The sequence below is a fragment of the Girardinichthys multiradiatus genome, chromosome 22 (assembly GCF_021462225.1).
Source record: "Girardinichthys multiradiatus isolate DD_20200921_A chromosome 22, DD_fGirMul_XY1, whole genome shotgun sequence".
Taxonomy (NCBI): domain Eukaryota; kingdom Metazoa; phylum Chordata; class Actinopteri; order Cyprinodontiformes; family Goodeidae; genus Girardinichthys; species Girardinichthys multiradiatus.
The window spans coordinates 15,203,719-15,230,371 of NC_061814.1; the positions used below are offsets into that span (position 1 = coordinate 15,203,719).

Consider the following 26,653-nt stretch of genomic DNA (forward strand, 5'->3'; position numbering starts at 1 on the left):
ACATCTGGGTAAAGATAGCCATGCGTTGCTGAAATCTGCGATCTCTCTCCGTAAGGGCCCTTGTGTAATTTGCTTTTCTTTATGTAATTTTCTTTCTTTGTGTTATTTTGTATATTCATCTTGCATTTGAAATCATTGGACTTATTATCTTCCAAATTAAACTTGCGTCAATCTTAATTTCCTGCTCTTCATCTGTTCTTTCTCACGACATCCGGACTGGGAGAGGTTGAGGCCGCAGTGATAGCATTATTTTACCTCAACAATGTCAAACTAAAGAACATCACAAACAGCAAGGAAATTATAAAATACACGACAGAACATCAAAACCAAAACACCTTTGGATTGTGACACTATCTTACTGAGCCTCTTCCATAGGGTGAAATAAGAAATAGGGAGGTGTTAAAATGATGCAGTTTAACAGTATTTATATGAGTGGGTTGTGTTTGTTCACATAAGATAAAGTTGGCCTTTTATTTGCGAGCTAGTGCTAGCTATGTTCATTCTTCACATTTTGGGCTAAGAACTGGCTGTAGTCAGTATAATAAGCTACAATTTAATATAGTTACATGTTGAGGATGAATTTGGTTTTCCAAAATCTGTTTTTGGGTTTTAAATCAGTTAGTCCCTACAGCATAATACTGCCACTGTATGTCTCATGATGCAGACATAAAATCCTAATCCTGTCCCACCTGAGCTTTAGATCTTTGCATCTCCTCCAAAGTTACCATGAACCTGTGCTGCTTCTCTGAATAATGCTCTCCTTGGTCTATTGCATAAAATTCCATACATTTTATGGTCCTAATGTGACAAAATGGTAAAAAAGCGACATAAGCACTTTTGCACGACAAGAAGCTTAAAATTTGCTTGAAAAAAGCTCATTTTGATATGTTTACTCAGACGCAGGGTTTTTGCCGATTCTTAAGATGAGAGCCATATGTTCTTTTTCACAAAGTGCTTATAATCGATGCCAAATTTCTTATCAAGCATTTATATGAGCAAAGAAAGGATGTGTTTCACTGATAATCCGTTGAGTAAATTAGTCGTTGTCACTTTATCTTCAGCAGCTTAAACACTTAAAATTCAGTATGGTTAATTGTCAATAATTTTAAAAAGAAGAAACAAGTAGCTGGCACAATTATAACACCACAGTCATTATTTGTCAGGCTACAAGCTTCAGAAAGCTTTTGTGATAGTAAAAGTACAGCAGCAGATACAAAGCAAGAGTAGGAAGTCTGCTGCTTTTTAGATTATCCACAAGAAATTAAGTTAATCGTAGTTAGTTGGCTACAAGTAGCTTTAATGGAGTACAAGTATCTTTAGAAATTTAAGTTAAATGAGAAGGAACATGTTTCATTATAGCTCCATTGTGCAACCATCACATTTTCCATTTTACAGCTAGCTGGCCTATAGTAAAAATCTTTTTGTAATTATTCATTATATGTCCTATAGTGTTTTGTAGGGACATGTGTCAGACTGCAAACATTATCATTAACCTTATCAGTGCCAGGGCACACATGAAAATATTATAGCACATATTTCTGTAACTTTCTATAAGTATTCTTGAACGGATGAGACCCCTGTTATCCTTGACAGCGAGCCAATAAAAGCTGATGAATCTATTCACCAGCCTCATATCCCTCCATCTGGTTCACCCTTCCTGAACCTCATCTGTATCACTCATCGTACCCCCGACCCTCATGGGTCCTTCAGCGGACAAGAGGAAGTCATTCAGTTTCACAAGTTGGGATTTCTCTTTCAGCCTCAAGAGGAGAAGAAGGATGCCTGGGACTGTTTCCTTAAAGGATGTTAATGGTTGATTTGAGGAAGAAGAAGGGGAGAAGAGGTGGTCGCAGACACAAGGAGGAAAGAGAGAGAGGGAGAAGTAATATGAGGCTGGATGTTAAATTAAATGATAAGGGTCTAATGGTGGAGAACCAGCAGCAACTGTTTTTGCCTCATAGTTCAGAGCTTAGATGACAATCCTGTGATTATTACAATGGTCGTACCTGTCAACAAAACATGGTTCTAAATAAAATAGGGTCCTGGGGTGCCACATTGGCCAAAATCATCGTATCACTGTAGATCCAAATCATGAAAAGGTTTTGTAGGTTTGTCTTATTAGAAGAAAATTACACAGTTTCTATTTTCCTTTCAACTGAATTTTATTTTCTTGTTGATTCTTTTCTTGTTTTTGCTATATTGAGCCAACTTTTATAAATACATTAATGCAGATTTAGGTGCACCCAAGTATCCTTTGAATAAAAGTTGTTGGATGTTTGTGGCCCTATGTACTATGAAAATAAAAAGAAATAAAATGCATGATTTTTAAAAGATGAATACTGTGTGTTGTACCTCACAATTTGTATTTTAGAAGATTTCAATTTGTAAGTAAAAGTTTTGCTCTTTTTAACAAAAACAGTCTATCTGCATCAACCGCCTGTGCTGGTAAGCTAAATACTGTAAATAACATTCTTGAAATAATAATAATAATAATAACCTTTTTATTTATTCAGACAAAACCTCTTAAAATCTAATTTCAAATAGTGACCTGGCAAGACAGGTCTGAGTCAGAAATAGCCCCCTCAGCCACACATTGGAGAACACTGGTTTAGATCGTCAAGCATATTTTAAAATGAACCAAAGATCACTTCAATAAATACAAAAAGCCCCAGTACACTTTCCTCTCAATAATAAAGAATATCTTTTTAAATGTATATATATACACAACTGATGCATGATGTTGTTCTGGAACTCTGACTGTAAGTGTTCATCAGAGAAACAGCCTGGCGGAAGAAACTGTCTCTGTGGCGGCTGGTTTTAGCAGACAGCGCTCTGTAGCGCCAGCTGAAGGTAAAAACCTAAACAGATTGTGTGCAGGGTGTGTGGGGTCTGCAGAGAATTTAGCTGCTAAGTTCCTGACCCTAGACTTGTATAAGTCCTGGATGTAGGGAAGATCAGCCTTGATGATTCTCTCTCTCAAACTGATGATGTCACCAGCTCAGTAAGTTGGTTTAAATGTGGCTGAAGTTTTAAAAACAGTCCAATTTATGCAGTCAAAGCAGGTCTGTAACATCTGCTTTGACTCCTCAGTCCACTTTTTAAGAGTCTGAACCATAAGTTTTGAAGCTTTTAATTTCTGCCTGTAGGTTGGGATGAGGTGGACCAGAGAGTGGTCAGAAATTCCCAAAGCAGCTCTGGTGACAGCATGATATGCATCCTTTAAAGTTGTATAGCAGTGGTCCAGAGTGTTTTTGTCCCTGGTGGGACACTTAATGTGCGGTCTGTATTTGGGAAGATCATTGTAGAGGTTTGCACTATATTAAAATCCCCATGAACAATAATGAGAGAGTCTGGATGGTTTTTTTTCTCCATGTCTTATCAGCTCAGCCAGTTGTTTTTTAGCATCTGAAGTGAAGCCTTGAGGTGGTATGTAAGTGCCAACCAGTTACAAACTCTCTTGGTGGAGAACTCCCTTGGTGAATAAAACGGTTTACAGTTTATGAGAAATGACTCCAGGTCAGGACTACATGTCTTCTTCAACACTTTGTCTCTGCATCAACCTTCGTTTATAAGCAGATTCCACCTCCTGGCTTTTTTCCTGATAAGTCAAGTCTGCTCTGAACAGCTGAAAGCCCGGTATCAGAAGTGTGCTCTATCAATTCCTAGTAAAATTGTACAATGTGAACGTAAGACAACTGGTGATGGTCTCTGAACCTTCTGACAGACTGTTGGACCTGCTAATTCGACATAACGTTTTTAAAGAACCAAACTATCAGTCGAACAATGAATAAAAAGCCAGTTACAGATTGTGATGGTATTACTTTTCAAATCATTTTCTAAAACAAGGGAGAGGAGGGAAAAGGACAGGAAAGAGCAGTGGAAGGGCTTATAACTTGGAAAAAAAGAACGATAGTAAGACATGGTTCGCAGTCGTAGCCACACTACATTATTTTCCCAGAAAATCTCTGACGCTGCTTTATATTTGTTGTAAGTCATTTTTGGTGTTAACAAAAGCTGAATCTGCAGTCATGAGGTGTGCCACACCCCAGACTCAAGCTCACCAGCAAAGACTTTGCTTGGATTTTTTCATGGCAAAGACTTTGTCAGCAATGACCAATAATGGCACAGTTTGGAGATTTACAGTGCCTTGTGAAAGTACTCGGCCCCCTTGAACTGGTCAACCTCTTGCCACATTTCAGGCTTCAAACATAAAGATATCAAATTAAATTTTTTTGTGAAGAATCAACAATAAGTGGGACACAATCATGAAGTGGAATGAAATTTATGGGATGTGTCAAACTTTTCTAACAAATAAAAAACTGAAAAGTGAGGCGTGCAATATTATTCGGCCCCCTTGCGTTAATATTTTGTAGCGCCACCCTTTACTGCAATTACAGCTGCAAGTCGCTTGGGGTTTGTCTCTATCAGTTTTGCACATCGAGAGACTGAAATTCTTGCCCATTCTTCCTTGCAAAACAGCTCAAGCTCAGTGAGATTGGATGGAGAGCGTTCGTGAACAGCAGTCTTCAGCTCTTTCCACAGATTCTCGATTGGATTCAGGTCTGGACATTGACTTGGCCATTCCAACACCTGGACACGTTTATTTGTGAACCATTCCATTGTAGATGTGGCTTTATGTTTTGGATCATTGTCTTGTTGGAAGATAAATCTCCGTCCCAGTCTCAGGTCTCTTGCAGACTCCAACAGGTTTTCTTCGAGAATGGTCCTGTATTTGGCCCCATCCATCTTCCCATCAATTTTGACCATCTTCCCTGTCCCTCCTGATGAAAAGCAGGCCCAAACCATGATGCTGCCACCACCATGTTTGACAGTGGGGATGGTGTGTTCAGGGTGATGAGCTGTGTTGCTTTTATGCCAAACATATTGTTTTGCATTGTGGCCAAACAGTTCGATTTTGGTTTCATCTGACCAGAGCGCCTTCTTCCACATGTTTGGTGTGTCTCCCAGGTGGCTTGTGGCAAACTTTAAACAAGACGTTTTATGGATATCTTTTAGAAATGGCTTTCTTCTTGACACTCTTCCATAAAGGCCAGATTTGTGCAGCGTACGACTGATTGTTGTCCTATGGACAGACTCTCCCACCTCAGCTGTAGATCTCTGCAGTTCATCCAGAATGATCATGGGCCTCTTGGATGCATCTCTGATCAGTCTTCTCCTTGTTCGAGATGAAAGTTTAGAGGGACGGCCGGGTCTTGGTAGATTTGCAGTGGTCTGATACTCCTTCCATTTCAATATGATTGCTGGCACAGTGCTCCTTGGGATGTTTAAAGCTTGTGAAATCTTTTTGTAACCAAATCCAGCTTTAAACTTCTCCACAACAGTATCTCAGACCTGCCTGGTGTGTTCCTTGGTCTTCATGATGCTCTCTGCACTTTGAACAGAACCCTGAGACTGTCACAGAGCAGGTGCATTTATACAGAGACTTGATTACACACAGGTGGATTCTATTTATCATCATCAGTCATTTGGGACAACATTGGATCCTTCAGAGATCCTCTCTGAACTTCTGGAGTGAGTTTGCTGCACTGAACACACCATCCCCACTGTCAAACATGGTGGTGGCAGCATCATGGTTTGGGCCTGCTTTTCGTCAGCAGGGACAGGGAAGATGGTCAAAATTGATGGGAAGATGGATGGGGCCAAATACAGGACCATTGTGGAAGAAAACCTGTTGGAGTCTGCAAGAAACCTGAGACTGGGATGGAGATTTATCTTCCAACAAGACAATGATCCAAAACATAAAGCCAAATCTACACTCGAATGGTTCACAAATAAACGTATCCAGGTGTTGGAATGGCCAAGTCAAAGTCCAGACCTGAATCCAATCGAGAATCTGTGGAAAGAGCTGAAGACTGCTGTTCACGAACGCTCTCCATCCAACCTCACTAAGCTTGAGCTGTTTTGCAAGGAAGAATGGGCAAGAATTTCAGTCTCTCGATGTGCAAAACTGATAGAGACAAACCCCAAGCGACTTGCAGCTGTAATTGCAGTAAAGGGTGGCGCTACAAAGTATTAACGCAAGGGGGCCGAATAATATTGCACGCCTCATTTTTCAGTTTTTTATTTGTTAGAAAAGTTTGACACATCCCATAAATTTCATTCCACTTCAAGATTGTGTCCCACTTGTTGTTGATTCTTGACAAAAAAATTTAATTTGATATCTTTATGTTTGAAGCCTGAAATGTGGCAAAAGGTTGACCAGTTCAAGGGGGCCGAATACTTTTGCAAGGCACTGTAACTCTTTATTTAGGTGTAGATTTAAGTCTAAGGCCTTGTCCACACGTAGGCGAATATCTGGCAAAGCGAATAACTTTTTATGCGGTTTGGCTTTTAATCCACACATAAACTCCATTTTACATCACTAAAAACGAATAATTAGGAAAACTCCAGCCAAAGAGGAGATTTAAAAAACTCAGTTTTTGAGCCTGCGTGTGTCCATGATCAAACTGACTTTTATAGTTTGGCGCATCACTGTCTGCGACATATATGACGTCAAATGTGCGACCGTTGTTTATAGACTCGGTCATACAGTGGAGTAAAAATAAATAACACGATTCCAATCAACACTCTCTTGTGTTTTATCAGCTTTATATTCTAAAATCGTGTTTAAAAGAAGTTCAACTTCTTTTTCTGTCCCCACAAACGAACCTCCTGGCGCCATGTTTTATACCTAACAGGAAGTTGTGATTGTTTTGAAGGATTCTGATTGGCTTATATAGGTTTCATTTTTTGCAGTACACTTTCATTTTTTGCAGTACACTGCCCGCTATGCGTCTGGAGTGTTTAACACAATGCTCAGTGGCGTATTTCTATGGATTGGTGTGAATGAAAACTTTTCTGAAAAGCCTCACGTGTGTAGCAATATTATTTTTAAAAATGATGTAGGGGAGAAATTAGTTTTTTTTCAAACCCTGCTACATTTGGACAAGGCCTAAGTAAGATGATGGAGTTTGAAGAAATGTTTTACAGATGGGGTTGTAACAAGAATGGCTTTATCCATCTTCCAAAGCCCCACCATTGTGTCAGTCATTATTCATTGCTTTTAATTTGATGTTCCTCAAGGCGTCATTCAGAAAGAGGCATGGCAGTGAGAGAGAGACAGAGAGAGATAGAGAGTTATAGCAGGTGAGTGACATTTATTGTTCATACAACACGAAATATAACATTTCATTGTGAATGTTTTTACATAATTATAAAATTATTATTCCTCAGTTAGTTCTTCTCATACTATTTTGATGTGCTCTGTAGGATCATGGGTTTGGAATTCACATTGCTCAACTATGTCAGGACTAGGATCCCACTTGGGATGTGAAGTTACCTTCTTTTTTTATTTCTTGTTTTATCATTTAAGGATCATCTGACCATCTGTGAATTAGCTAATTGATGAGCATAGACAGAGTATCTGAATAGTGTAGTGTGGGATTAAGTAGCATTATTATTGGGTCATTGCAGGGATGTTTGACTGGTAGTCGAGTTGATTGTGTAGTGGTAAACATGGCATTTGAGAGCTGCAGCACTTGTATATCAACTTTAGGCCACTCTACCCACTGTCCACTAGCTTTAGGCATCAGACCACTGGCGTCACAAGAATCCCCTGCTTCAGCAGAACTCACCTGCAGTTACTGGAACACTCGTCCTCTGTTTCTTCATCTTCTCCCCAAAAATCCACTGCCGAGAAAATCAACGCCAAAAGCACAGCGAAGCAGCACACTAAGGCAAAGATGACAATGCACTTCTGCTGAGACTGCAAGAAAAAAATAACACATTGATTACTGAGGTGTATTTTCTGTTTCTGAACACTACTGTAAAAAAACAAGACCAAGGTTTTCCAACTTTGGCTTGTATTAGCTGACTAGATGACAGAACTGATTTAATGCTCTGGTCAGCAGGTCATTTCATGATGGTGGAGAATTCAACACAAGTAGGTTGTCTCATATATGACCTCACAACATCAGACCTAAATTTAAACATGATGCATGAATAAAGATGGATGAGGGTCTTTTTTAACAGCAAGAATGTGATAGAAAAATGAGATAAATCACTTGCAGTTTTTAAGTTGTTTTATTCTTATTCTAATACGGCTGAGAAGAAAGTGGGGGTTCATTATGTTTACAACAAAGGGGAAGACATGAAGGTCACTGAGTCCCAGGTGCTCTTACCAGCTGTGACCTAAACATGTGGCTTTTAACAAAATACTATCCCTTTTTCATGTGTCACTGTTTTCAAATCTTTAAAAGTAACCTATACACAGTACTATATGATATAGTCATATTCAATAAATTAGAATATGTGTTCCAATGAGGATTGTTTGTCAGATTAAGAGTATTTTTTAAAATAGCATTTAAGCTGATAAAACATACATTTCAAAGCCCACATTTCTGTATTGAAGTTTTTTTTATTGGTCTGATATAATATTCTAATCTTAAATGTGTTTCCATTAACTGTAAGCAGAAAATCCTCATAATTAACCGAAATAAAGGCTTGAAAACATCAGTTTGTGTGTAGTTAATCTATATAATGTGTTTCATTTAATGAGCTAAGTTACTGAAATAAATAAACTTTTCAACAATATTCAAATTTATTGAATGGGTCTGCAGTTCTGTGGCCTCTGACCGCCATCAAAGTGGATCTGCTGGTCCCTGCAAGGATAGGCCTGTTTAATACTCAATCGGTGGTGAATAAACCTTTTGTTCTTAGGGATTTCTTCAAATCCTGCAGATTGGACTTTCTGTTTATGACTGAGATGTGGCTGAGTCTTAGTGAATCCAGCTTCTTCACAGAACTTTTATCCAACAATTTCAACTACTTTAATAGCAACTGTATTTAAGAGTTACTTTAAATGCAGGCAGCTAGCATCCTCTTTTATCAGCTTTGAGTTGAGCACATTTGAGCTGGGTAATTCTGACAGTACAATAATGATTTGTTTATGATTTTTCTGATTTTTTGGCAAAAATTCAGCCCAAATGTGATTGTGCTCTTATTTCCGGGGATTTTAATATTCATGTGTGTTTCCCTAGCCAATGGTTAATATCTTTTTAAACCTTATTGACTCTTTTAATCTTGTTCAGTTTGTGTCTGGTCCTGCACAAGCAAGTGGACACACTCCCGATCTAGCTTTATCCAATGGTTTGCCTGTTCATAGCTTAGAGCTTTGTGATGATGACTGACTGGTAATTGTGTTGCTCTTGTGCTTTTAGATTTAACAGCTGCATTTGATACAGTGGACCACAAAATTTGTATTTCTCGTTTGGAGCAGTGGGTGGGCATTGTGGACACACCTCTGAGCTAGTTCAGATTTTATTGGCATATAAAACCTTCTGATACAGTGTCTTGATGATATAAAGCCCCGGATGGCTTGAATATAAACTGAAGTCATGGTTTCTTGTAGCACAGCTAAAACACTTCCCATAGATATAGGATCCTATACTAAGACCACCATCGCTAGTCCTGTGGTTACAGTGGACAAGGAGCTTAAATTTGATACTAAGATCAGGGTTGTCGTCAGAGCATTCTTTTATCATTGAGGCACATGTCCAAAATAAAACCTGTTCTTTTCTCAGAATATCTCTTTTAACTTGCACAAGTAAATATGAGCACATTACCACTATTTTATCTTCTCTCCACTGGCTTACCGTACATTTTTTTATTCATTTCAAAATTATTTTACTTGTTTTTAAAGCAGGCTATGGTGATGCCTCATCCTACCTGTTTGAGCTGCTCAACCCTTATACACCCCACCCGTTCTCTAAGGTCAGCTGATCATCTGCTCCTTAGTGCTCTAGCAACCAAGCGTAAGCTTGGGAGGGGCTGTGCCTTTTTGGCTGCAGCTCCTAAGATGTACACTAATCTACCACTGCAAATAAGACAGGCCCCTTCTTCCTCTGTTTTAAAATCGATTCTTGAAACACATCTCTTTGCTCTGGACTTTGACACCACTTAAGATGCAGATATTTTATTTTTGTGTTGTTTATTCTGTTTTTATTGTATGATAGCTCCTACCTATGTTTTATGTTTCTTAGGGATAACATTTATATATATGCCGTTTGTAATTTTAGACATTTCTTTTAGTTAATTTTGGGTGTCTTTTTGACAAATATGGCACTTTGGTCCTGTATGGTGTTTTAAACTGCCTTATAAATAAAACTGGACTGGATTAGATAGTTCTGTTTGACTTATTTATATGAAAGAAATTACACATTCAAAAATACATATAAAAAATATGGGAATCAAAATTAATATAAAGCTGTTCTAGTTTGTGTTGTAATTTTCTTTAAGTTTAATGTTGTTGCTGTTCTAAATTCTACATTATGTGGTCTATTTTCTGTGTGTCTATTACCAAATCCTCTCTTGGTCATTAAATCCAAAGTGTAACAATGAAGACTAAGCTATGACATTATCATTTCCGCTTTTGAACTCCCTGAAGGGCATGTTATGGGGATACACCTGGTTTTTACTTTTATTGATGATTTTGAAGCAATGAGGTTGAATGGCAGGGTTTTCTGGAGGCCATTTAGGAAGTATAATTCCAGCCTTCTGGAACTAGTTTTAACATGTGCATTGGTTCTGGAACATCAAGTTATGCCCAAGTTTTAACCATTGGATCCAAAATGTTATTCTGTGATGAAAAATTTATTTTCAACCCAGGAACCAACAGCTCTGAAAGAAATGTTGGGACCCACAGCCATGGTTACAACATGAAAGGCCAGTACAGACTTTCCTGGAACTTTCAAAATAAATTGCATTAACCTACTTCCGGCACAGCCAGGAAACGGGGTCTCTGCGGACTTCCTGTGATGTCACTGTCCAAATAAAAGCACCGCTCTTGCAACATCCTGTCTCTTCCACCCGGACTCTGTGCGAGGCTGGCCGGAAAGACAGCGCGCTAATGTCTCTTTGCTGGCAAAAAGACATAAACTTTTCAAACTGGGTCCAAGGGTGTCACTCGATCAAAGTTAAGTACGAATGAAATACTGTCTGTGTATCCAGTATATTCATTCATAAAAAGGGGTAATTAAGGTATAAGCCTGGCTTGACTTTCTCTCTGAGGCCTACAGAAGCAAACTGTGTTCCAGAGAGTTCCCTGCAGAGACGCTGTCTCTACGAAGCCGAGTGGAGCAGTTTCCCAGTCTGAAAGAAGGACAACAGAGGCCGCACCACCGTGGTTACGGTAATGTGCAGTTGGTTGGTGGACAGAACGAGCCGTCTTTCACCCACACCTATGGAAGTTAGCTGGAAGCTAACCCTGTGTTCACAGAGCTTTCTTCAAACTTCGTCGTCGCCCGGACAACTCCTCAACACGTTCATACGAGATTTGGTGTTTGGGCAGAGTAATAGAGAAAGATTTAGATTGAAATTATCTAAACATTTTTCATTTGATGAAGTTTGGTTTTGTTTGTGTGAAACTCAGCTATTTTACTGCTAGCAGGATGTCGGCAGCACACGTGCTCAGGTTGTGTTCTGTGTTTGTGTGTTTTTAAAGTTAAGACAAACTTTATTTAAAGGGTGATTTTAAACAATCGGCCATATTGCGCCGTCCGCGTTTATGCATTTTAACCCTTTAACGGTATTTTAAAGGTATGTCTTTGATTTTGGTGCTAAGCTATCAGCTTCCTTTGTTAGCTTTCACTGCTAACAGCTAAGAACACGTGCTTGCTACTAAAGAGTATTTACCAGAAAGGTTGTTAGTTTTCAAGCTAGTGAATAATAGTCCCTAAACATTATTTTACTAAATCTGATAACTAAGTAAACACCATTAAGCCCCATTTCTCCAGAAAGATTTGGCTCTTTCCCAAAATATTCCCGTAATAATATATCTTTAAATATTATTTAAATAAATGAAGGCATTTAATTAGTCACTGTTAAGAAGTAGTCATCCAGAAGGTTGGTTTTATTCAGCAGATCATTCTTAAAACATTATTTTATTAAAATAATATTTTATCTGATCTTGCATTGTGAATGGTTGTCTAAATGTTTGCTGATTATTGCCTAAGTTAGTTCCAAGACTAACTTAACTTCATTTCCAGATTCTTCAAGATAATCCTTGGTTCTCAAACATAAACATTGCATGGTAATGTTGCATCACTTTTTCGGTCATGGTTTTAACCATCTTTAATTAACTTGTTTATATTATACATATTCCATTAGTCTTTGTTATTCTTTCATTCTACTTGGTAGTTTAGTTGGATTGTTTTAGCATAGTAAATAGTTTGTTGATTAAAATATGTTTGACTTTGAGTTGACTTATTTTTGTTAATAAATTCTTGTATTTAAAAAATTGTGTGAATTCATTCCATATGTGTGCAGAGTTTATGCTGTTCAATAATGTCAGAGCTTGGCTCACACCTATTTTGTCCTAATACCATCACCTTACTGGGCTGGTATTCACAGGACAACCCTTAACAGACCAAAATATTATTTCATAAAATATTTAAATATTAATATTAAATAATCTCAGATTCATAATCACAACAGAAATTATAAACAAGAAGTTGCTGGAACACCATATTAACATCAACATAGACTAGAGAGTGCTGACAAAAAAGAAGCCACTGCTTTAAAATTGACTCCTTCAAGGTCGGTTGAATTTTGCATTTTCCCAAATGCCTTGAAAATAATTTTATAGTTAGATAAGAATAAATTAAAGCTATAATAGCCACAAACTTCCAAGCATGTTGTTGGTAGCGTAATGCTGAGGGTTTATTTTACTGTGGTGCTGGTACCTTGCACAAAGTAGACTATCTCCAACTTATATAATGTTACCTAAAATCAACAGCTAGATATTAATTCTTGGACAGAATTGGTTGTGCTGACAAGAGAATAATCCCAGTTACACATCAAGCTTTTGTAATGACCCTGACCTCACCCCTATTGAATAATTTCTAATCTCTCTAAAGTTGGGGTCATGTTACAAAAAAACCCAACTGTTTTGGGTTACATATTCAGCATGATTTGTGTCAAAATAATCTAAATACTAGGGGGTGGGCTGGGGTATATCTAATTTTAATGCTGTGTGGATTAGAAAAAAAAAATCTAAAAGGAATTTAAATTTACACACACAATTCTTGTTTTTACAACTAAAGTGGTTTGTTGCATCTTAAAAGAAGAACAAATTAATATTAAAAGGACAACTTCATATTATTTTAATGGCCATAATGGATGTTCGCAAGATTCTGTTCTGAATCCTCTGTATAAATATCTATGAATGCGAAATACAAAAACAATTTTAAGTTACCGTATTTTCCGCACTATAAGGCGCACCGGATTATAAGGCGCACCTTCAATGAATGGCCTATTTTAGAACTGTTTTCATATATAGGGCGCACCGGATTATAAGGCGCATAGAATAGAAGCTACTGCAGTCAAACGTTTGACTGGAATTGCGTTATGCATCCACTAGATGGAGCTGTGCTAAAGAGAATGTCAACAAAACAGTCAGATAAGTCAGTCAGTCAAACTTTTTTAATACACTACAAACCAGCGTTCTGATAACTCCATTCACTCTCATGGTAACGTCTCCTCTACATAGAATTCTATTGAATAGAGCCAACCGCACGTTAGGAATGCATTGGAGTCTATGAAGTTGAAGTTGAAATCAAACGTTAGTTAAAACGTGAAAGGGAACTTTTCCCTGATTCAGTAAACACGTAAAAGAAACAGTTTGATGCACTAAATCAAACGTTAGTACTGTTAACCTTTCCTGTTTCTGTCCCCTGACCGTAGTCTGATGACACAGGGGAGACGCTTTCTCCAGGGCCGAAGTTACTAGTTTCCTCGGGGTTAACTCCCTCACTCATACGTTGCTGAGTTGAACATGAAGAAACAGCATCAAAACACTGAGTTGTTGACGAGATTCGGGGTTCTTTTTAATGACTTTGCAGCACGTAAAAACACAGGGCTTACAGACTCATACACCGCTGCTCCGGTCGCCGTCTCTACCCACCCCACACACACAATAATACCGACGTCCCTCCTTCACTCTTGATTCTCAGCTACGGCAGCACACAGCGCCACCTCTGTCCGGAGGAGTAATGTCAACATCTTCCATACACACACGAAACATACACCCCACACACTGAGCTTCTAATCACATATAGTTCAGGCAATTCCTGCAACAGTACATTCAAACGTTATACACACACAAGTGGTGTTGGACTAGGAGTAAGCACAGTACAGGTGTTTACCGCTATTACTTCGGCGACACCCCTGACTACGGTAGCCGTAATGCTGCAAGCGGTGCGGCTTTGTAGTTTACCAGTCGTACTGAAACATTTTGACAGAGCGCCGTGTACAACCAGTATGGATCAACCAATTAACCAATTGATCCATATATAGGGCGCTCCGGATTACAAGGCGCATAGAATAGAAGCTACTGCAGTCAAACGTTTGACTGGGGTTGCGTTATGCATCCACTAGATGGAGCTGTGCTAAAGAGAATGTCAACAAAACAGTCAGATAAGTCAGTCAGTCAAACTTTATTAATACACTACAAACCAGCGTTCTGATAACTCCATTCACTCTCATGGTACGGTCTCCTCTACATAGAATTCTATTGAATAGAACCAACCGCACGTTAGGAATGCATTGGAGTCTATGAAGTTGAAGTTGAAATCAAACGTTAGTTAAAACGTGAAAGGGAACTTTTCCCTGATTCAGTAAACGTGTAAAATAAACAGTTTGATGCACTAAATCAAACGTTAGTACATTCACAATATAGTAGCTTTAACTGTTGAATTCTCTCGCTGCTGCTCTATTCCCATGTTCGACTGCGTAGCTGACAGCCTTGAGTTTGAACTCAGCATCGTAAGCGTCTCTTGAAAGGTGCGATTTTGGGGTCGTTATACACACACAAGTGGTGTTGGACTAGGAGTAAGCACAGTACAGGTGTTTACCGCTATTACTTCGGCGACACCCCTGACTACGGTAGCCGTAATGCTGCAAGCGGTGTGGCTTTGTAGTTTACCAGTCGTACTGAAACATTTGGACAGAGCGCCGTGTACAATCAGTATGGATCAACCAATTAACCAATTGATCCATATATAAGGCGCTCCGGATTACAAGGCGCACTGTCATTTTTTGAGAAAATTAATGGTTTTTAAGTGTGCCTTATAGTGCGGAAAATACGGTAAATGATTCCTATGGCAGAAATCCCTAGGCCTCCATAGAAAGTATATTTTAAATTTTCCAATTCACCTAATAGCATTGAAATACAACATTACGTAACGTAAATATGCTTTATATGTAAAAATCCTGAGATTTGGTCACTGGTAAGTCTCTAAGAAAGAAATAGCCGCTGAAATAAAAACACTGATTTTCATTGTGCCGACTGCGTGAAGGCTCTTTTAACGAGTGTTAGTATTAAAAAATGCATTTGTACTTTAATATACTATATCTACAGTGAGAAATACTTTTTTTTAACACAATCAAATGAGAAATTATTTTAACACAATACTTTAATCATTACTGAACAAAATTTGAAGGGATCAGGCAAGCCTTTACATTACAACCTGCCATTTGTTGGCTTTGTACTGCTATAACCTCTTTATTCAGTTCATTTAATCAGAGAAATGCTGCAGCTCTAACCTAGTGAAATTCCTCAAATATTTATAAAATAATAAATGTCACCCGATCCAGCTCAAACTTGCCATACAAGCTCAAACTAATTACTTGTGAACATCACAGATCATTAGTACACAAACAATGCACACCTCATGCATTTTTTGATTGCAAGCACACACATGTTAATTTTATGATATTCATGTTTTATTGAAAGATGCATTGTTACCTGAACCTTTGTATATTGAAAAATTGTGGATAGAAATACTATGAATGTGCACCTTAGTTGTGAAACTAAACAGGAGGATCTTGCCAATGGGAGGGACTGTTATTTGTATACTAAAACTGTTCTTTTAGGATGTTGTCAGATTGTTTCTTGTCTTGCAACATATGTTGCCATATCTAAAAGCACATTTTAAGTGGGTATAAATACATAGAAATTAATCATATTCTGTTAAATATCAGATCCTGCCATGTTTTTGAAACATGTCATAATTTGGTTGTTGGACCAAAATGCAGACAATGGCGAGGGAACCAGAAGGTAAGTAAGATTGCCTTTAACAGAATGTAAACCGGATCATGGAGTCAACAGCATAGAGCAGGCAGCAAGCAGGAGGAACCAGTAGAGAATAATAAAAACTAGAGTGTATATAGATGCTGGTTATAAAATTAGAATATCATGAAAAAAGTTAATAATTTCAGTAATTCCATTCAAAAAGTGAAACTTGTATATTATATTCATTCATTACACACACTGATATATTTCAAAAGTTTATTTTTTATTTTTTTATTTTGATGATAACTGAATTTTTGTGAGTGCAGACAAAGCATCTGCATAGCATAGCATGAGATGATGTATGGTAATCACTGGGTCATTGCTTTGACATTTTAGTAGAACCTGCTTAGATTCGGTTGCAATGTTGCCTGGCCTAGCTAAATATCATGTCACATACGCTACAGAAAAGTGATGCTGGACTGTTAATTACTTAAAGCAAGGTGATTTTCTATGTCACTGAAATGCAAAGCAGATATGCAGAAGTGTGATGGCAGTAAAAATTATCTGCAAGGTTGCAAGAGGACAGTTAAAGTGATTGACCTCCTGTGCAAAAGAAAGTCTGATTAAAAAATGGTGAGCAACAGGGGGGAATATAAGCTTTCTTCTCCACCTTTGCACTTAACAGTAACACTCTCAGCACACACATAGGGTAAATGCAGGTCAAATCAAAACCTGCCAGTCTACTCAGCCAAATGTCAGCGAGACAGCGAGAAATGCAATTATATATGAAGGCCCACTTGGGGTAGAGCTGCCTACCTCCAGTACTTTCAGTATTTATTGGTGGCTATATTCATATACCAGGCCACCCCTGGTACACCCTATAGGCAGATTAACTGACTCTGCAGCACAGACCAGAAATCAATGAATCTTTAACTACAGAAAGACTGCAAAGAGTTGATTGAGAGTAAGCCAGAAAAAGTGGAAATTTGAAACTTTGTTTATATTTTATTTAAACTTCAATTTATATCTGCGGTTTTTTTGGAACTAAACTATTTGTCAAGATTAAATTCATTCTGTTGTTAAATAATAGTTTTTTTGTCAATAGTAATTTGCAAAAAAAGAGACACGAGCTTAAAATGAAGTGCATCCCAAATTCCCAACCTTATTTAACAGTGATGTTGTCACATAAGATGCTGTAGAAAAGTATTTCCCCTTACAGGTTTCCTTTATTTTTGTGTCACATTAACATGCTTCAGATCTTCAGACACATTTCAATACTATTTAAAGATAACCTGAGGCTGAAATCCTCAAGGCTTCATAAAAAGGTACATATTTTTTATTTTCTTATTTATTCAATGTCAGGAAAATACAGCTATACATTATGTAAATATACATAGATAAATATAACCTGTATAAATTTAAATGTAAAATGCAGTTTTGTAAAGTAAAGATGACATTGGTCAGGAATTAGCGCTATATAAATAAACTATATAAATAAATTGAATTGTTTATTTAATTATTATAGGGATGAAGCCATCCAAACCAGTCTGGAGTTTAGGCCACTTTTCTTACCAGAATTGCTTTAATATAGCCCCAGTAGAGGGTTTCTGTACATCACTGTGTTTAAGGTCATGTTGCAACAATTAGAATTAAGTCCAGACTTTGACTAAGCCATTGAAAAACCTCCATGTCATTTTCTTTAACCATTGAGATGTAGCTCAATGGTTTGGATCATTGTCCTGCTACAAAACCCAAGTGTGCTTAAGCTCAAGATGACAAACTGATGGCCAGATATTCTGCAGGATTTTGAGGAGAGAGCAGAATTCATGGTTCTATCAATTATGGCAAGTTTTCTAGATCCAAGTGAGCCATGCAGTGCTTTAGATGTTGTTCTTGGCTCTTTTGAGGTCTTTGTGACCTCCTGGATGAGCCTTTGAGTCATTACCTGGCTGTCTGGACCATACAATTCCTCTTTTATTTGATTTTTTGGAATTCTGTCTCCTTTATTTTACTTGGAAAATAAGTATATATAAACTCTTCTCTGATTGGTTATATAGGTTATTGAACCACTTACGGTGATACCTTTTTAAAATATATTTTAGCCAAAATGTTTGGTTCTCTCAGTTGAAATGTTTGTATTATTGCCAATCAAAAGTTCAAAGGTAATATGTACCCTTTACCATCATAATTCTTATGCTGATTATAAATGCTTATTGTCATCTCTTTGACTCAACATCAAAAACTCAAAAGCAGGTTACATAGCTTGATACAGTTTGGAACAACTAAGCTTTTTTTGATTTCCTTTTCAGTTAAAACCATGCAACTAGCACCTAGATCGTTTTTCTTCCAGTATTACAAATGTATTATTTAAGGCTCCAACGAGCCACTTTGGTGCCAAATGATTTTGTGGAAATGGTAGAGGCAGCTGATTGGTGAAAGTAAACAGATCTGTGGAAATGAACAGAAGCATCTTTGTGGTTTATCACAAACCTGGGCACACGGTTCGCCACATAAATCACAAATAATTTGTTTGTGCAAACACAATGTAAGAATCAGTGCCTACACATACACTGGTGTAGTTACTCAATATTACTTCTTAAGCAATAATTGTAATGATCTTAATTCAAATAAAAGAGGATTTGTTTCTATTGATCTCATGAGGATTTGTTTGTCTCATTTATGTAGCCTGCTTCAAAAAATACATTCAGCACAGAAAATCTTGAATGACTTGCAAAGAAGTGGTCATGAATAAAATGATTTAGTCAAATTGGTTTTGGCTATTTTTAAAGAATCTCCCTATGGTCCATTAAAAAAGGGCTCAGCAAGGTGAAATTCACTATGCTACTTTTCCTCTCACCCACTCACACGAAAACAAACACACACACTAAAATTGTTTATATCTCCCTGCCTGTCATCCTCTGTGCACACAAACAGGGGAGAAGGCCAGAGCAGAGAAGGTGGATGTTTACACGCTCACATCATTGCCAGCAGTATTAAACAGTGTGTCCTGTTCTCCCTCCAACTCTTAGCCAAGCGTATATTTATCTTCTCTGTGCTCTCTGTCAAAGAACAGGATAATTCCACTCACCAAAGTGTAAGTGGAAAACTCAGTTTTACTGAGCTTCTGAAACAAAACACTTTATGTCTTTTTGTTCTGAGCTATGTCAGCAGATTAAAGTTGAAATTGTGCAGAGAGATAATTTGTGACAGCAATGCAAGCTGTAGATAAACCCTGTGGATTTTGAGGCTCATTTAAAATATTCCTAAAGACTGCCTACAGAGACGCAGAAGAAGTTTCTCCACAGGATAGAATGAGAAATGCATTGCTGTCCCAATTGTCTGCTTGTGGGTTGCTCCTCAATTATGAAATGACACAGCAAATTCAATCAACACAAACAACAGTATAATGGCCCAACTACAAAGAAAATATTCTGGTCTAATTTATTAAAAAGCATTTAGACCTGCAGTTGTTGCGTTGATCTTTGAAGGTTTGTACAAAGCCTGGGGAAAGTGAAGAAAGTGCCTTTTCTGCTGCATGGACTGTGCTGAATGATGTTAATGCACAGGAGGTGGAATAACCATGCACTTTCAAACACAAAGTCAAGCATCTTAAACATTACTGATAAAATGATCATATAATTCTGTTAAATAAAATATATTCAGCTACTGAAATCTCCTTTATTAAGTAATTTAGTTAGTACTCAAACATGTTCCTGAAACTATACTCTAAACATGCTGGCCGGGTGTAAAAGAAGGCCTATTTCTTGGTAATTTATTGCATAGTTAAAAAAGGTAAATTTTGCAAAACGTTTAATATTTACACTGTTAATTATCTGTCAAAGATGTTGTATTTGCCGTTCTAACCCTCAATGTGTCACACTTGAGAAATAGTAACTCAGGCCCCTTTCTGATCATACTTTCATTCTGTGTTCTTCACACCTTGTGAACTGAAAAGCCCAGAATTAGGGGGGTTAAAGCTGACCCTCCAATATTATGCCCCTGATCCACTGCGGGAAGGAGTTGCACAGTAAAAAGCAAAGAGCAGCAGTAAGAGTCTGCTGTACGGACTGAGCAGAGGCACTGCGTGATCTTCCAATGTCCATCTGATGTGAGAAATATGTAGATATTTGACTAATCTGATGCACATAACATGTTGGTGATGGTGAAGAGCAACGTTGGTTGTATTTAAAGCACTGAATAGATAGGAAAAGCCTACGTGAGGATTGTTACACAGAGCTCACCCCTGTGGGAGATTTCCCTCAGTGTTTCATTTTACACTGGTCAACTGGCAAAAACTAGGAACAAAATCAGAAGCAATCGAAATTGGCTAAAATATATAAAATCATCAGCAAATTATATTTAATTAGAATAAATTAAACATCGGATTTGAGCATTTTTATGATTACTTATATTCATCATCCAGCAAAATACTTAACCAGTAAGAGAGGTGAATCGATGAGCAATAGGTACGTGGGAAGAACATGATTTGTGATTGGATACAAAATAGAAGTGGGGATGAAATGGCAATACAGTGGTACAAAATGGGTGTACAAACTGATGAAGGGGCATCTCAACCAGAACTGAAAGTAAATCTTTACAATCATGGAGATGTTCAAAAAGGCAATACACTGTCTGGCTTGGATAAAACACACCCATATTAAATAGGATTCCTTTTCCACGTGGAAAAGGAGATTAAAAAAAAAGTGGTTTATTCACAAAGAAATGTCAGAAGTTTGCTTGCCCAGACAAGTCATGTTGGTGTTTGGGCAGCCAAAACTGTAGTTTGACTACTATTGTGGCTGATTGAATAGCTAAAGATCATAATGACCTAGAATTATAGTTTGCTGACTCTAGATATTAGTATCTTCATTCTGCTGTTTTGCCGAACTAATCTCATGGACTTCAACATGAGTCCAGGACTAACTTTGAAAATCAGCTCCAGCTTGTCAGTTTGTTGGTTTATGTACAGTAGCTTTTAATAAGTCAGGGGTGCAGAATGACCGACAGTAAGGGAGTAATATCTGACAGCACACTGGCATGTTCTCCAAGAAAGTGCTGAGGAGGCAGGTTGTCCTTGAGTCTTAATCCCTCGGGAAAAAGGCAAGGATTGCAGTTTGTTTTCTCAGAAACTAAAAAGCTTGACTACTCTCTTCTACCAATTCAGCAGGATTTTGTCTTGAAATAATCAAGACAAGTGTTTTTGTTTGTGTGCCATCTCTTTTTCTGTCTTTTTGTGTCATTTTAGGGCACTCATTTAATATTTATTAGCAGAGTCACATTGTTTATCACACAACAAAAAACAGTCTGTAGGTGATTAAATACTAAACCCCTATAGAAGATTCTAGGAACTAAAGAAAACTGCTGTTTGAATGTTCACAACAACATTGGTTTAGTCATGTTATAATTTTCCAGTTTTGTCAAATAATAATATCCGTTGATAATAGTAGGTACTACAGTAACTAGTATTACAAATTATTTGTAGTTAGTACTACAAGTGAACTACCATCCCCATTATATCCAGCAAACCTATCAATCACCTGTAAATCCAGAGCAGTCATTGAAGGCGCAGGGACTATTGTCAGTCATTCAAAGTTTGCTACCAGTGGTGACTGGTCACAGGTTGGTAGGGAGACATTGCACACCGAGGAGTCCTTTGGGGTTTCTTAGTAATTCTGCGAGTTCGGTGTCAAGATACTGCTCCCCTCCAAAGTGCTGTTTGATCTTCTACATCACAGGAAAGTACAACTTGTTGAGACTTACACATTTATCAAACAGATTTGACACTGTCACAATGTTAAACCTGAATTATTCACTAAAAGCTGACAAACTCTGTGAGATTTTGTTGGAAGTTGGTCAGAAATCCTCAGAAAAGTGTTGATTGGTTTGATATTTTGTTGTAAAGTGGCTGCTCATCTTATTCCCACATATTATTTATGATATCTGCTTAAACACGTTCATATATTATTGGGGCCTGCCATAGCAATGCATAGGAGAGCAGTGCATTGCATTGCGAAGCAATGCAATGCACTGCCTCCATGCAATGCATGGCAGGCACCTATTACTATGCACCTCTAAACTGGTCTCTTTATTTATTTATTTTTCTTCCGTCTCCGTTAATGCGGCCCGAACCGCTGCGTGCACCCCCACAATATATACATCAAAACGACCGGCTCGGTTCCGTGAGGTGTGCTATTACTTTTATTGGCGTTTCGAGTTACTATGGCGACGTAATTAACGAAAAACCGAGCCCAAAATCCCCATAGGAATGAATGGAGTCAGGGGCGAAGAAATCCTCAAAATTCACTGTTTTTGAGGCTCTGCTGTATCGCCATACTTTCACCTAGAAACACAGTTTGACTTTCAGTTTGTAGGAAAATCCGTCGGCTCTTCAGAAGTGAAAACGGTTTGTTGATAACTGCTACGCTTTCTCTAAAATTAGACTCCAAGCGACACAAAGTTTGAGAGAAAATCACACTCTTAACAGTGGAGATGGCAGTTACTAGAGTGTAAAAAGAGGGGATTTTGTTCAGGAAAAATGAGTTTCAACTGGCACTCACGGCCACAAATTTCGCTCTACAGCCACAATTTTCGGTCAGATTGTAGTGCCGGGCCTCTGCTTTCACACAATAATTGCAAAATTGTTCTAAGTCTCATAGATTTCTGTCAAAACACCCTCGATCGCCAAGAGTCAGTAGATTTCTGTAGGCCTTCTCCCATGTATTTTCAATGAGAGCTTGACCTGTAATCCATGAGTGACACCATTTCTTTCAAAAATCATATTTTATACTGTGAATGACATAGAGCTATGAAAATATCCATGATTGGGGACGAGGGACAGCTGTCGCCCACAGTTTAAAAAAATTTCAAATACCATGTACGGATTCCGAGATATTAGACTTTGTTCGGGAGCATGTTCAGGCATTTTTGCCTTTTTCTCCATTTTCCCTTACTTTTCACCCAGTGTTGTGTCTTTATTATTATATTTTCACTAATAAAGGATGAATATTAATGTTCCCCTGTCCGTTCTGATAAAAACGGTCCAAGAATGACATCGATCGCCCCTACGGTTTCAGAGTTATGGCCAGTTGTTCGGGAGCATGCGCCTCCATGTTATAAAGCCTAGACCAGGGGAGACAGAGAGAGAGGTGCTGCGTGAGTGAGAAACAGCAGGTGTCAAGTTACACTGACGCTCTTTGCTGATTGGCTGATTCATTCCTCACTGTTCTATTTATAGCTCTGTGTATCTCCTACTGTATATGTCTGGATGTGATTCTGTCTTTCTTTCTGCATCTCTGTGTCTCACACTGGGACACACACCCACACACCCACACACAGACACACCCACACACACATGCATGGATTACTGTCTTTCTGAGGACTTTGCATTGACTTTCATTGATTTTCATTCATTTCTATGGCTTAAACCTGACCTGACCCCCTTTGACCAGCTTCATAGGAGGCAACTACATGGCGGCCATGTTGTGTGGGGAACTTAAACAGCATGTACTGCTGTTCCAACACCCAGACAACAGTGATTGACCCTAAAGGTCAATTTCTTTCATCAACCCTCCATGCTTACTAATGATTATTTAAAGCTTATAATAACATACACAATGGTTTTAGAATAGCAAGCATGTTCTATATAACTAATAGAAATAACCCAGACCTGAAAGGACAACCATGCTTGATTTTCAAAATAAGACAAAACCTGCTCTACAAAATAAAAGCCTTTAAACAATAGATGATTGCAGGAGTGGGCTTCACACTACTGTTGGAGCTCCCCCAGTGATGGGAATGGGACTATGCTGGTCCTTTGAAACAGGCTTACTGAAACTTTCAAAATAAAAGCCTCAACCTTCCATACTTACTAATTATTTTTGAAACCTGATAATGACATACACAATGGTTTTAGAAGAGCAAGCAGGTTCTATGTAACTAATGGAAGTGAACCAGACCTGAAAGGACACCCATACTAGGTTTTCAGAATAAGACAAAACATGCTCTACAAAATAAAAGCCTTTACACTTTAAACAATAGATCATTGCAGAACTGGGCATTACACTACTGTTGGAGTTCACCCAGTGTTGGAAATGGGACTATGCTGCTCTTTTGAAATATGGGTTACTGAAACTTTCAAAATAAAAGCCTCAACCCCCCATAGTTACTATGGAGTTTGTGAGCTCACAAGAGCATAGAAAAGGATTTTGAAATAGCAAGCGGGTTCTATTTAACCAATGCAACTAACCCAGACCTGAAAGGACACCCATACTAGGTTTTCAGAATAAGACAAAACATGCTCTACAAAATAAAAGCCTTTACACTTTAAACAATAGATCATTGCAGAACTCGGCATTACACTACTGTTGGAGTTCACCCAGTGTTGGAAATGGGACTATGCTGCTCCTTTGAAATATGGGTTACTGAAACTTTAAAAATAAAAGCCTCAACCCCCCATAGTTACTATGGATTTTGAGAGCTGAAAAGAGCATAGAAAATGATTTTGAAATAGCAAACAGGTTCTGTATAACTAATGGAACTAACCCAGACCTGAAGGGACAACCATGCTGGACTTTCAAAATAAGACAAAACATGCTCTACAAAATAAAAGCCTTTGCATTTTAAACAATAGATCTTTTCACGACTGGGCTTCACACTATGTTGGAGCTCACCCAGTGTTGGCCTTTTAAAATAAGGCTTACTGAAAATTTCAAAATAAAAGCCTCAGTCTTCCAGAGTTACTAGTAATTTTTGAAGGTGATTATTGCATACATAATGATTTTTAAATAACGGCCAGAGAAACTTTGTGGTCCCAGAAGCACGCACCAAGAGGCAGGCCCCGTCTAAATTTCTTCCGAAATTTTCTAGTTTAATATTTGTAGTCTTTGATCAAGGCAAGGTAAGGTAAAAGTTAAAATAGTCCCCTGCAAATTCACCAAAGCTGAAGAGAAAGATATTAAAGGAACATTTAAAAGCAGTAGGTCAATCATGCAAACCATGTCTGAGTATTTTAGTATACCTCTACTTCCATAAATATTTGTCATGGATAAGACAAAAAGTCGTTTGTATTAAAACCCTCATTATAAAAGTAGCCTCCTTACAAGATTTGACATAGCTTAAGTTGAGAATGTGTTGACATAATGCACCTGAATATGTCAACATACTCAACTCCATCTCCAATCTGCCTCCAGGTGCAATATGGCAGATAGTAGAGCCCTGCAGAGAATAGTGAGGGGAGCTACGAAAATTACTGGAGCGTTTCTACTCTGTTTAAAAGCTGCTGCAGGAACAGAACTCTGAACATTCGCAGGAAATCCTCAGGCCCTGCTGTTATAATTACACAATAAGGACTGCAAAAGAAAAAGAATCAACAAACTGCTACACAGCTTTCTGTTTCAAGTGGTTAACGTGCTGAACTACTGTTAACATTATGCACTTCATATTATTGCACTTATTTCATTTTTTGTGTAATTATCAAAATTTTTCAGACTAGTCTGATGAAGTTCCTATAATAACACTGTCTTGTTTAATGTTATGATATTAGCTATTCAGTTAAATGACATCGGAAATAGAGCTGCACAATAAATTGAATCGAAATCAGCAAAATATCACTGTGGAGTTTTACATTCAGAGAAAGCTTCTTGGAATATTGAATATTTGGTGGGATATAGGATACAGGAATACAGGTGTCCTGCATTTATGTACTGCATATCAGTTATATATTTGGTGAGTCCTTAATGCTCCAACCTGATGTATATTTTTAGAGAATCAGATACTAAAGCTCACGGAGAGTGGAGGAGACATTGTGTAATCATAAAGAAAGAAAACAATCTTTGCTTCCACAACATTCAGCAACAGTTTCCCAATAAAATATTTTACTGATGAAATACAATTTTTGATGGCAAATGCATGGTCGTCTGGTTCATGTTCTGCACAATGACTGAGTGAGGAAAAATAGTTATCTAACTGCAGGAGAAATGTCTTTATCAACAACCCGTAAAAGCAGATTGAGAGAGCTGATTACTGTAACCTGACTGATGTTCATATGTGTAAAACTTCAAGTCTGCTGACAAAAATGGTTTCATTCAGATGTGGAGCTACTAATAAATTTGGCTATACAGATAAGCAGCAAAAATGTGTTCTGCTTCAGCACCTATATAAACCAAAACAAACTAATCAAGTATGTTTTAATTTGTCTCAGAAAGCCACTTTCTTTAAATTATTGTTGAAAATGAGATCGAAGTGAAAAACAATTCATCTGTTATGTTTTCTGCTTCCTCTATGCCATTACAGCTTGTCTGCGATAAGCTCCTGTTTAGTCTGGAGAAAATTGGCACAAAATGTTTGGCTCCTGTCTTCAGGGCTGCAGCCAGCTGCAGATACAGTTAGACAGCTCTGTCCTTTCTGAATACAATTAAACATTTTTTTATAAGTAGATCACTTCATAGTAATAAGAGTCACAGAGGAAGAAGCCTGGTTTTATGAGGATTTCTTACTGTGCAGCTAATGAGATTTCTTAGAAACAGAGCAAAAGGCTCAACATAAAGCCCCATGGAGGTGTAGAAAATATCTTCCAGACTACAAAGT

The 26,653-nt window shown here is 37.9% G+C and overlaps 1 protein-coding gene across 1 annotated transcript in view; it reads right to left on the reverse strand.

The window, feature by feature from the left end:
- LOC124859379 (inactive phospholipase D5-like) overlaps positions 1–26,653 on the reverse strand; it is a 77,095-nt gene that overhangs the window by 22,549 nt on the left and 27,893 nt on the right. The window contains exon 2 of the mRNA XM_047352134.1: positions 7,635–7,765. Within this exon, the coding sequence (XP_047208090.1) occupies positions 7,635–7,765 (131 nt within the window). The remainder of the gene's footprint in view (positions 1–7,634; positions 7,766–26,653) is intronic.